The 12,346-nt window shown below is 41.5% G+C and overlaps 1 protein-coding gene across 1 annotated transcript in view; it reads right to left on the minus strand.

Moving 5' to 3' along the window:
• Positions 1 to 1,432: 1,432 nt before the first annotated feature.
• The window catches only part of ank3a (ankyrin 3a), an 87,661-nt gene continuing 76,747 nt past the window's right edge, over positions 1,433 to 12,346 (minus strand). The window contains exons 40-49 of the mRNA XM_061087061.1: positions 12,018 to 12,092; positions 11,564 to 11,695; positions 11,021 to 11,164; positions 7,292 to 8,741; positions 7,008 to 7,170; positions 6,627 to 6,707; positions 6,271 to 6,354; positions 6,036 to 6,143; positions 5,007 to 5,098; positions 1,433 to 3,509 (exon numbers count right to left, since the gene is read on the minus strand). Of these exons, the coding sequence (XP_060943044.1) occupies positions 5,027 to 5,098; positions 6,036 to 6,143; positions 6,271 to 6,354; positions 6,627 to 6,707; positions 7,008 to 7,170; positions 7,292 to 8,741; positions 11,021 to 11,164; positions 11,564 to 11,695; positions 12,018 to 12,092 (2,309 nt within the window). The 3' untranslated portion in view covers positions 1,433 to 3,509; positions 5,007 to 5,026. The remainder of the gene's footprint in view (positions 3,510 to 5,006; positions 5,099 to 6,035; positions 6,144 to 6,270; positions 6,355 to 6,626; positions 6,708 to 7,007; positions 7,171 to 7,291; positions 8,742 to 11,020; positions 11,165 to 11,563; positions 11,696 to 12,017; positions 12,093 to 12,346) is intronic.

Here is a 12,346-nt window from a genome sequence, read left to right on the forward strand (position 1 = left end):
TCCACTGTACATAAACGCGTTATACGACATTTAAAACTATTATACTGCATTATAAGACGTTATAAAACAGTTTCATGAAGCCAAAACTGCATTATAAGACATTTTAATATTATTATGATGCATTCTAAGACATTAAAAAACTGATTAAAATAGCTAAAGTTGCATTATAAGGCATTATAATACTGCTTAATGAGGCTAAAGATGCATTATAAGACATTTAAAACTATTATACTGCATAAGACAACGTTATAAAACAGTTTCATGAAGCCAAAACTGCATTATAAGACATTTTAATATTATTATGATGCATTCTAAGACATTAAAAAACTGATTAAAATAGCTAAAGTTGCATTATAAGGCATTATAATACTGCTTAATGAGGCTAAAGATGCATTATAAGACATTTAAAACTATTATACTGCATTAGACAACGTTATAATACAGTTTAATGAAGCCAAAACTGCATTTTAAGACATTTTAATACTATTATACTGACTATTATACTGCATTATAAGACATTGTAATACTGTTATACTGCATTATAAGACATTGTAATACTGCATTAGAAGACATTTAAATATTATTATACTGCATTGTAAGACATTAGAAAACTGATTAATAAAGCCAAAGTTGCATTATAAGACATTATAATAATATTAAACTGCATTATTATACATTTAAATGAATCTAAAGCTGCATTGTACATTTTTGTACCACTGTATTATCCCACCTATAGTGTATTCATGTTCATATCTATTGATATATTTATCTTGCTCATAGTGTATTCATCGTACTTATATCATACCATACCTCATAATACTGTTTATGTTCCATATCTATTTATTACTGTACATATCTTATTTATTTACATATTCTACTTTAAATATGCACACACTCTGCACTTTTACTGCTTTTTTGCACTTCTGGTTAGATGCTAAACTACATTTCGTTGTAAAAGTACTTCTACTGTGCAATGACAATTAAGTTGAATCTAAAATTGTATGACATTTTAATACTATTGAACTGCATCATAAGATGTTATAATACTGTTTAATGAAGCTGAAAATGTACAAGACATTGTAATAGTGTTAAACTGCATTATAAGACATTATAGTTCTGTTTGATGAAACTAATGCTGTATTATAAGACAATATAATAGTTTTTAATTAAGCTAAGCTGCATTATAAGACATTATAATACTGTTTCGTGCGGTAGTTTTATGAATGAAGTACTGCAGTGGCTACAAATTAGTTTAGTCATCCATTCAAAAGACCGCCCTTTGTGTTGTTAATATAAAATCTGGTTGAAGGTCAGCGTCTCTCATCACATCACCGCTGCAGCCGTTGCTTTACTTAAATAACAAAACCTTCAAGGACACAAAGACAAGAACAGAAACGATTGTACTGCGAAATCAATGCATTTTTATTTATTTTTTTTGTCATTTTTAGTTTGATTTTTTTTAAAGACGTCTGAAACAGTTGTGATGGCATCATTGCTGCTATAGCCTCTAAAAGACCTTGAATAACCAAAGTGCTAGAATAGTTACATTTCAATGGCTTCACGCTGTTAGTAAGAATTGTACATCAAAAAATCTGCTCATGTGAAAACACATATCCAACAAAATTGACAAAAATTGATAGTTAGACCATATCAAAGGGTCCCTATACCCCTTGATTGACAGTTTACGGGGATGTGGTACAGCACTCGACCTGATTTCCTTTAACCCCCCCCCCCCCACCAAAAAAAGAAAAGTCACATAGTCTTCATGTCCACAGCATAGACATCAGCATACTGAGCCATCGCACCAGTAGAACACCACACTTTAACTACATGGGTCATCTAATGAAAACCAATACAAAAGAGAAGTCCTATTGTAATGTGAAGTAAAAGTTTTGCCAATGAGCTAGTGAAAACGACTCTTTTCGACACTGCATATACAGACTCTCAAGCCTAAAAAGATCACACAGTTTCAGAGTTTAACACAATTCATTTAATGCTTAAATAATTGCTTGTTGACCATCCAGTGTATTTGTAATACAATATGCTATTTAGAGCTACAATCAAATAATGTCTTTATGTGTCCTTAATGTGAGTAGTTTTAAATTAAGGAAATATTTCACCCCAGAAAAAATAAAAATAAAAAATCCTAAATAAAATGCCCCCAGTTTTCCTTTAATACCACAGCAGCCGTTAGGAAACCAAATTGACACACTGCTAAAATGATTACAAACAGTCTAACAGTGTACAGAGACTCCTACACCTTATAGCCAACACGCACAATAACAGTTATAATTTTACAGCGAGCCAGCCTTCTAGCATTTACATTCAGATTATATCGTTCTTGTAGCAGAAGCTGCCCTCCCCCGGCTTTACATAGACAAGACATCACACCTTCGAGAAGCCATAGATCCTTTTTTTCTCTCTCATCCTCACCCCGACATGATAAATGCTTTTAATGGTATCCTTTTTCAATTCAAAATATAAAATCGGTGACAAATGTTTGGACTATATGTGTACACAGATAAAGGGTTTTATTTGTTATTTGAATACAGTGTTTGCAAACTTGTAAAAATCGTACTTAAAATAATGTGAACAGCATGCATGGAAATAGGAGTACTCTGAAAGGCTGCTTTTTTGCAGGATTAGATCCACTCCCACTTTGGGAATTACTGAAATTGATTTTCTGGAAATGTCCTCTGTTAAAATCAAACCAGCTCTTCTTTTTTTCATGTACAAACATTATACCTGCTCTAATAATTAATTATACAAGATCCTGTGAAGTTACACTCAAATCTTTAAAATAGGAACTGTTTCCATCAATTTTGAAAGCACTTGAAAAGGTTACTCTCCTCAGTGCGTTCTCAACCAGAAACATGCCCTTTTTTTTAAAGAATTTTACACATCGCAATTTTTATATACAGAAAAAAGCTTTTGTGTTGTTTAAGTTTTTAAAAAGGAAGAAAAAAAAATCCCAAGACAATTTACATCCTGACAACAATGGGTTCAAGAAGAAACTATAAGGCGAGTGTTGAAGTTTGAATCAGAAGTGTTCAATTGGATATTTTTTGTGTTATTGTGTCTACTTCCTTCTTTCCACCCACCGAGTGGATTGAGCTCTTTGTGCCATCTTTGGTCACCGTTGCGCCTGTGGTTGTCGGTACCGGAGTCTTTAGTTTTTTCACGAGAAACGATGCTCCTCCTCACAGGGCTCTCACGTCACCAGTGGACCGATGGCCTGTATTATTGTCTCACACAAAACGGGAAGCAGAATCGTTGTCCACAGGTCCACCGCAGTCGGAGCACGAGAACCTCCTGGGTCTTTCTGATTGACAGGGAGTGAGTTTTTCATGCTCATGCGTAAGTCAGAGGGGTCGACTCCTCACACGTGAAGACGGCTTGTTTGAAGAAGACAGCTGCAGACTGGACCCGCGCCTGCAGTCCTCACACCGCAACTCTTCTTCCCTCTGAACACATATTCCCAGGAAACATCTAACCCAGTTCCTGTACACCTGTAAAACACAAAATGTACATTATATAATCAAATAACTGTAATGTAACTGCTAATAATTTGAAAGACTCTGACTAGAGCCTGACCCAAATATTCGTTGGCTAATTATATAGACATTTATGTTTGCTGATACGCAAACCTTTATTGTGTATACCTGTGTTTTATGATACGTTTATTTATGAATTTAGAAATCAGCCAAACATTACCTTATATCTAAAACTGTAAAGAAAAATGAATGGAAATATCTTAATTTACAGAATATAAAATTGACAGGGTGTAACTTCTCTTCAATGTTTGAAAATTCAAGAACACTGATGCAATCTTTCACTTCTTTGTGTAACGAGATGACAAGTTAACAAGACCAGATGGGGTTGTTATGGTGATACTATAGAAGCTCCATGCCAGGCTTACAGCAGTGCCATATTATTTCTGAGTCACTTTTGTACAGATGGAATGATTCACTGCAAACACAACACGAAGGTGAACAGCAGTGGGGATTAACAGTCTGGCCTGTGGGATAACAAACTCTTTTGGATGCTACAATGCTGTTGTTGAGTTGGGGATTTACTGGACAAAAACAGGCACGGGGAGGGGGGGGGGTCCACTGGGGTAACATAATGCTGAGGTGTGTACCATCCCTCGGCCCTGTTTCCATTGTAACTGCTCCCTATTCACAAGTATACCCAGTGAACCCAGAGGGCAGAAAGGTTGCCAGAGGATGACCACGCTCAGGCACCAGTCAGCCGTTTGCAGCCTGTGGGACAGAGCGGCTAACGGGAGGGGTAAATTAAAAAAAGTTTGACATATGGAAAACACACTACTTGCTTTCTTGTCCAGAGTGAATCAAAACCACTATCATGTGAATCGCAGGGCTGGAGCCAGGGGGCAACTAGATAGCTCACAGGCTGGAAACACAGGGAGACTGATGGTGAAGCTCAGTCAATAGTTAAAAAATAGATTTACCAGCATCTTTAGAACTCACTAATGAGCACTAAGTGTCTTATGTTTCTAAACATGCCAAAACACAAAGACATGTCTCCCATTAAAGTACAAAATGTCCTTGTCACATTACTGTTTGTGTACGAATCCCGATGTGATAATTGGTGGTACTGGGAGACATATTTTTGATCATCCTTTGGACTGTTTTCCTCTCTTCGATCCTAACGTAGTTGACATGTTCACAGTTGTGGTTAACATTTCCATGGAAACAGTGAGTTAAACCCGAGGATTGTGGGTGGTGTAGTAATTACAGGAGCCTCCATCTTTTTCACAATCTCGTAGCTTGTGGTTAGTCTACCATGGATGGTTATAGTATTATGGGGGATAATCAAAATCTCTATTGAGAAAATGAAAGGTATTTTTTACTTCTGAAACCACATGGTTGAGCTCTGTAGTAGAGCTGGAAAGAATGGGGAGAATAATACTGCATGGACGCTGCACACTGACACATACACAAACAAAGAACAAACCCACAGTGTTACAGAGAAACCAACGGTACCTGGTAGAGCACAACCATCCCTATGAGTGGAGCTTCTTATCCCCCGATCTTCTCTCATCCTTCCGCCGGCTATTTCTTGACACGTCTCCCTGCTAGAAAACACAAAGAAGAAGATGCAGTTGAGCAATGGTCTCTTTTTCTTCTGATGGGAGGGAAATAAGGAGCAACCCAACACACAAACCTGAAAGTGACACAAAGGAGAAGTTAAACCACACACGTACTGCAGGAGTCTGACACTAGCAAATGTTTGTAGTGTCTTTGTTAGAGAATATAATTAGGACCCAAACTACACAGCAACCAGACACCTGGAGGAGGAGAATGTATGTTGTGTACAGAAGGCGTTAGAAACAAAAGAGGCAGAGTGTATTTTCCCAGCACTGATTAGTCATACTGTTGAATAATCAGTTAAAAAGAGCATTAGAACCACACAGTGAGGGGGAGCGGAGTCAGCATCCCCATTGTTCTGTAAACACAACAGACACCACACAGTCACAACACAAAACGCAAGGCTGCACTTTAAACGGCGGCATTTAGGGGTTTTTGTGTTTTTTTTCCCAAGAAGAGAAATTAGGAAAAAATACGTAGAAACAGCTGTTAGTCAGAAGTTGACCTACACCAATGAAAAAGAAAACCATCACATCAAACTTAAAAAGAGAAGCCTGAAAATTATTTTGATGGTACACTGCCTCTGAATAGGGGGAATGATGCTTAATCGCTCAAACACAGAGCCCAACAGAATTAATCATGACGTGTGGCTGCAGGGGGAGGTGTAGCTCGATAAAAGTTACATAGTCTTGCTTTAATAAGTCATTTCTAAATGAACATTTCTCTTTTAGATAGGATTAAATTTCCTTTTGTGTTGCAGCCTTCTGATTTAGGTTCTTTTTAACCTCAAGTGTTGCCCAGTGCAGCTTTAAGCCTAACTTTTGCGTTGGCTGTGAACCTCCCACATGCGGATATTTTCCGACACGAGGAGAACAGAGATCGGACTTTGAACCCAGGAACACAGGCGGGTGTCTTTATGCCAACCTCAGACCCGTCTTCCTGCGGAGTGGGACTGTGCAGAAGGTCCCGGAGCCGCTTGTCACCTCCTTCTGATGTGGGAGTAGAAACCCTCCGAATAACCCTCCTGATTACCTGCCCGAGGAAGAAGGACGTAGGAAGAAAAAATCTGATCCTCTATTGGAAGAGAAAAATGATCTATTCTCCCAGTGGTTGGTTTCATTTCATCTGGATGGGAAATGGAAGTGAAGTTATACATTACTTTTCTACTGATGAGGTTACCATCTTCGTCCATATAGTGTTCCTCGGTCGTAGACTCTCCTGGCATATTCTTTGCTTCTTCTCCCTGCAATTATTTCCGGTTAGCACATGAATACAGGCTACAGAAGATGCCGTCCCATCACCACACCGAAACAACACCTCAGGAGAAAAGAACTGTGATTGACTCAGCAGTGCACGGACACAAATACATCTATGCACACACATATCCACACTGGCATAGAGTGTAGAACTATGCGAACACCAAGCACAACTACTACTAAGCACACCAGCCTTGCCACGTCAACTACACCAAACCAACCCAACCCGAGCCGCCGCCCAGCCTCTGCTCCAGGGTACCTTTAAAATGATACGGCGTCTGAAGATTCTGGTGGTTACAGTCTGTTCTTCGTCTGAACCGGAATCTACGCTAACCTTCTGCTGGGGAACGCATTATAACATCATTACATAAACAAATGGAGGAGTCAGGGGGAGAAAGAAGCACATGTATGGGCAAGAGAATTGGTTAATTAGAACATTTTGTACATTTATGAAGTTTGTTTGGCTGGGTCCCAAAAAAAGAAACCTGGAATTAAACACTGAAGTTTGTTTCTTCAGGCCAAATTGTACCATAGTTTCTTCTGCAATTGCAGATGAACAATTCATAAAGTGCTTTAGGAGATTCCAGACTGTAATAGCTACAATTTATTTGATTGTATTAATTATTATTAGTAACATTACCTTGACTTTTTTCTCTGAAACCAGCGCCCCCTCTTCCTTTTTGCCATTCGATGACTCAGAGGAGCCGCCCTGAGGTGAGTGCTTTGAGCTGCTGCCGTTGTGCCGGGATCTCCCCGATTCTGCCCTTGACGAGGAAGTGATGGACTCACTGGAGATTTCTTGGCTGTTGGGTAAAAGCAAAGGGTAAGAAAGATTTCTGAGGTAGAGGCATGAGGAAAGGAATCAATTTAAAAGTCTGTTTGGCATGAAATTAATGAATTCTTTGAGACTTAACGGTGACATACCTTTCCCGTCTGTCGAGCAGGTCTGAGCTGACGCTGCGGCCTGGTGTCGGTGGTTCCACGTTGACGCTGGAGGAGTCACTGTGCCAACCTGAAAGTGAACACAAGTCTTTTTCTGCCTGTTCAACTTGATCAGCGATCGCCTGAACCCTGTCCTGCATCATCTCTGCGTCCTCCTCCTTTTCCTCTGAGACCTCTTCATTCTTCACCTCCTCCATCAGAGTTCCCAATGCCTCTTCTGTGGTTTGTTTGTTTCCGTGTCCCTCCTCCTCTTCCTCATTAGATCCAGACTCACTCGACTGAAGTTCGATAAGTGCCTCAACCCAGGCCTGAGGGGAGAGGCGAGCCACAGCCTGGTCCTCGGCCACCTTGTCCCCTTCGGCCGTCCCGCTAACATCTTTTTCACAGTCACGCGATCCTTCATCTTTAAACTGGACTTGTCCATCTGTGTTATCCACTCTGTTGCTCTCATAGACCGAATCAGCACCGCCCCCGTCCCCCTCATGTACCTCTGACTTTTCATCAATATCCTCTTTCACAGTCATTGCTTTGATTGTGGTACAAACCTTTTCCAATCCCTGCTCACTTTCTATCACATGACACGGTTCTTCTGACAGACTCTGCACATCTACCACCTCTTCCATCCCACCGGCCATCTCCTTACTCTCATCTGCTACAAGGACATGCTGCTCTTCCAGTTCAGACTCCTCACTCTGTTCAACCAAACCTTCACTTTCCTCCGCTAACTTAGACCTGTCTTTTGTTATCATCTCACACTTTCTTTCTACATTCTTGATCAAGTCCTTCTCTACCCACTTTAATCCATTTTCCTCTGCTACCTCTGCTGCGACCATCTCCGCAACGTTCTTTATCTCTTCTGTCACTTTCTTGTCACTTCCTTTCAAACCTACATCCTCCTGTACCCCATTGGGGGAACCCATCTGCAGTCCCGCGTCTCCTATTTGTGCTATGTCAGGCGTTGAAGGGGTAATTGATGATATTGACGATAGCGAAGGGGATGACGTGAAGTAAAACGTGTCTAACTCGCACATCGCGTGGAAGGACGGTGACTTGGGCCTGTGGCTCAGCTCCATTTCATGACAAGGCTTGTCTTCCTCCTCGCTCAAAAGCAGCTGGTCGTTCAGCGCGATGTAGGGCTTCCTGACCTTGGAAGGAACAGGATCAGGGAGTTGAAAGACTGGGAAGGAAAGGGTGAGCTCACAAGGCCTGGGGGGGCTCCTGGGAGGGCTGCCTGGCTCTCTGCTACCGGGCTCTATCTCTGGGCTCCAGGGCAAGGGCTGACGATGGGAGTGGGCCAGCAAAGGGGTGTCTGGTTCTGGCTGGTGATGAGCAAGGGAAGGGTTAGGGGTGACAGGGAGTTCGGGATCCAGGAAGAGGGGATCGGAGTGCAGTGCGGCGGGAGACTGCAGCTCCGCTAGAATGCTCTGATAATCTGTTGGTGACAGGATGAGAGATGTAGAAACATATCCACATATACGAAGCATGCCACGAAAACAAAAAAACAAAACACGGAAAAACACACACATGCCCTTACACATTCACCATATGACGTGGACAATGGCACAGAGGTTGAAATGTAAAGCATGTTTCCAGGAAACCACCAGCTGAGATGGTGATATGTCAGTAGCCAATGGCGCTAAAACCAACATAGGCAGTAAAATGCAAGGAATATATCAAATACATATGTCTATTTATGTTTGAAAATATAATAATGAAAAACATAAAGATATGTAAAGAAGCACATTCATATTGACAGAAATAGTGCCCAGATTTTTTGTGAGTATTCATTCAATAGCTGCGGTTGAGGTGAGACATTAAGAGTTGGCAAGTTAAGGCCATGTTAATCCTCTAGCATGGGATGTAATGAGTGTAAGATACTAATATTTGCCAGGATGTTCTGTTACATGCTCACATGAGATAAGTGACAGATGAGAGATGTGAGAAGGAATAGGGGAAGAGGGGGAGCGACATTAAGAGCTGCACGTGCTACATGTATATCTCCGGTGTTAAAGGATCAACGAGAGTTTGAGCGGCAGGTGGAGGGATGGAGGGAGCGCACTGGCAAGCAGGGCAGGGAGACAGGGAGCGGAGGGGAGGGGAGAGAGGGCTGGGGCTAGGACAGCGGGACCCAGAGGGAGAGCAGGAAAGAGAGGAGACAGGACGGGAGGAGGGATCCAGCTGGGTCACTAAAGAGTCCCTGCTATGAGAGGCTGTGACAGAGGGTGAGACTCTACCTAAGGGTGGGCAGCAAATGGACGAAACAGCTATGGTGATGGGTTCAGATAGGGTAGGGTCCATAAAGGAGGATTTGGGGGTGAGGTAGGTGGGTGTGCTTACAGGCTTGGAGGTGGAGGTAGCCTTAAAAGACCGGTCAGAGGTAGATGTAATTGGTTCTGAGGATTGTGATGGTTTGAGAGTTGCCATAGTGAAGGAAGAGGAGGTTGGGGCAGAGGTGGGAGAGCATTGGACACAGGGAGCTGGAGGAGGAGTAGGTGATGGAGAGTTAGCAGCAGATGAGTAAGGTAAAGGTGAAGTAATAAGTGGGATCGGGGAGGAAGGGTTGTGTGTGAAAGGGAAGGCGGGGCATAGACAAGGTTTAGCAGAGGGGCATTGAATGAGGGAGGGAGTTTGGGAGAAGTTGAACCTTAGCTGTTTAAATTGCATTTGAGGTGCCAAGTCTTTGAGCGAAATTGAGGACTCGTAGCTGGATGAGCGGCGTGGGGGGAAAGGACAGCAGTGGAGTGCTGCAGTAGGTGTGAGGGGAGTTGGTGGAGGTGTTTGGGTTTGGGGTGGAAAGGAGGAACCGGGGGTCTGCACAACGAAGTCAGCGACAGTGCTTCCGGGGTTTAAGGGGATGATAATGCAAACTACAGAAAAAAGGGATGAGGTAAGAGGTAAACAGAAGAGACAAAAATGAAAAAGTGGAGAAGGAGGAAAAAAGACATCATGAATGATTGTTTGAAGTGAAACATGCTCGCACAACAAGACAATGAATGGCATCACATGAGGGGAGTGTGTAGGAGGAGGCACGCGAGGGATGGCGAAGGAGAAGGCACATACAGCGCAACACATGACTCTTAACTTGTTAAGAGCGGTTATGTGCTGTTAAAAGCAGTGGATACTGCTGTAGAGGTGATGGGAGGCAGGAGGAACAGGAGGAGGAGGCAGTCTGATTGCAGAGGAAGAGATTCTCTCATCTATCCAGGGAAGGCTCAGAGGAACTGGAGGAGAACTAGGAGAACTAAGCTAAATCAATACAGGAAAGCAGATTCTACGGGGTTATGTCATTTCTACACAAGTTAGACATGACTGAAAACATTTAAAGTAGTCTATAGTTTGCAGCATGCACCTAATGGATATCGCTCATTTGTGACAACTGGACACACTAGGAGTTTTCACCCTGAGCAAGACCTGACTTAAATAAAAAAAGAGTGGTTACTTCAGCAGAAGCCAATTCAAATCAGTATGTTAAAGTGTTCATATAGATTTTTTTGTTTAAAGAAGAATACTCTAATTATTTCATTGGCATCCAAATGATAGAATGTGAAACTCAGGATTGTATTTGGGAATGAGCGGGAGCCAGTTGTCCTAACTGTAAATTAGTTTCTCTACAGATTTGCACTGGGACTGTTTGTATGCAGACCATGCACTGGAACAACAGAAAGGTAGCAGGGAGAGGTAAGAGGTCAGCTAGACAGAGCTAAACTTTACCATCAGCCTGATCCCGGAAAACAGCGTTATCATCGGCAAAACATCTCGTGCCTGAAATGTTACCATAGTCGAATATTGGGCCCTCCAGTAAAGTCACAATATCCATCCTATTGACTTTGGTCAGCACTGTAGTTAAGGCATCCGCTGCGGAAGAAGAGAAGAAGGAAAACGTTTTTTGAGACGCCTGAAATGATGAAATTTTTAAACAGTCTACTGTTTACTAATGAGAATAAAATACATGAAAAAAAATATCAGGAAAGGTTGATGAAATTAACACAATAAGTCTGTTGTCCAGAGAGACAGGATATGAATATTTGAACAGGTGAGAGACAAGACAGACAGAAGAACAGAGTGCAAGACAAACAGGGAAAGTACTAATACAAACATGTACTCAACAGAACCCTTTCATTTTCCTATGCTAGCAAAAGAAGTTCATGTCTTTTAAAAAGACTGAAAGGAGAAAGTGAAAGAAAAACACACAGAGGACGAATAGTGACAAAAACAACATTTTCAAAAAGCGGAATAATAAAATCATAGTCTTACTTGTGGCGTTTTTCCCTTCCCGACTGACCCATTTCTTGAGCAGCATGAAGCTCTGTGCTGTCAGAGAGTTGGGGTTCTCTAGTCTGACGTGGTTGATCTCATCCACTGTGAAGTTCATCTCCCGGGCCAACTCTGTGATGGGACACAAAAATATACATAAATATTAAAACTCTAATATGCAGTATTCAAGTGTCTTTTGTTCATGATAATATGGGATGGGGGATGGGGGATGGATTACAATTTAAATATACACAATTCATAATTAAAATCCATTGAAAGGCTTATACTGTATGTAAGGAGATTCATTTTTTTAGCTCTTCCTTTCCAGGGCTACAGGTAACATGATAATTCTTTGTGAGATATACTGTTAGCCTGAAGATGGCAGTAAATTAAAGGGTTTGAGATTGAGAAAGAAAGCAAGTTAGGTGCATGAGCAATGCGGAATGGGCCTCACCTGTCCAGCTGAGTCCCAGGTGATCTGCAACGATAGCCATGCGCAGGTCCGTCCGCTCACAGGGACTTTGGGGACCTGGGGAGATAAAGGACAACGACCCATCAGTACCATTCATTTTCCCATTCCCCTATACAGTAATGTAAGAGAAAAATAAACATATAAACCGTCCTTTTCTGGCCACTTATTCATCAGAATTAAAGTGATTATTCCAGGTTGTGTTGAAAGTATTTATATCATACAAGTTGTAGCATGTTATTGTTAACATAGCTGTAATATTGTTTAAATTATCCTTATGGGATGGCAAGAAAAGGATATATCACACTTGAGAC

Source organism: Limanda limanda, chromosome 15 (genome assembly GCF_963576545.1).
Source record: "Limanda limanda chromosome 15, fLimLim1.1, whole genome shotgun sequence".
In the NCBI taxonomy this organism is placed as follows: Eukaryota; Metazoa; Chordata; class Actinopteri; order Pleuronectiformes; family Pleuronectidae; genus Limanda; species Limanda limanda.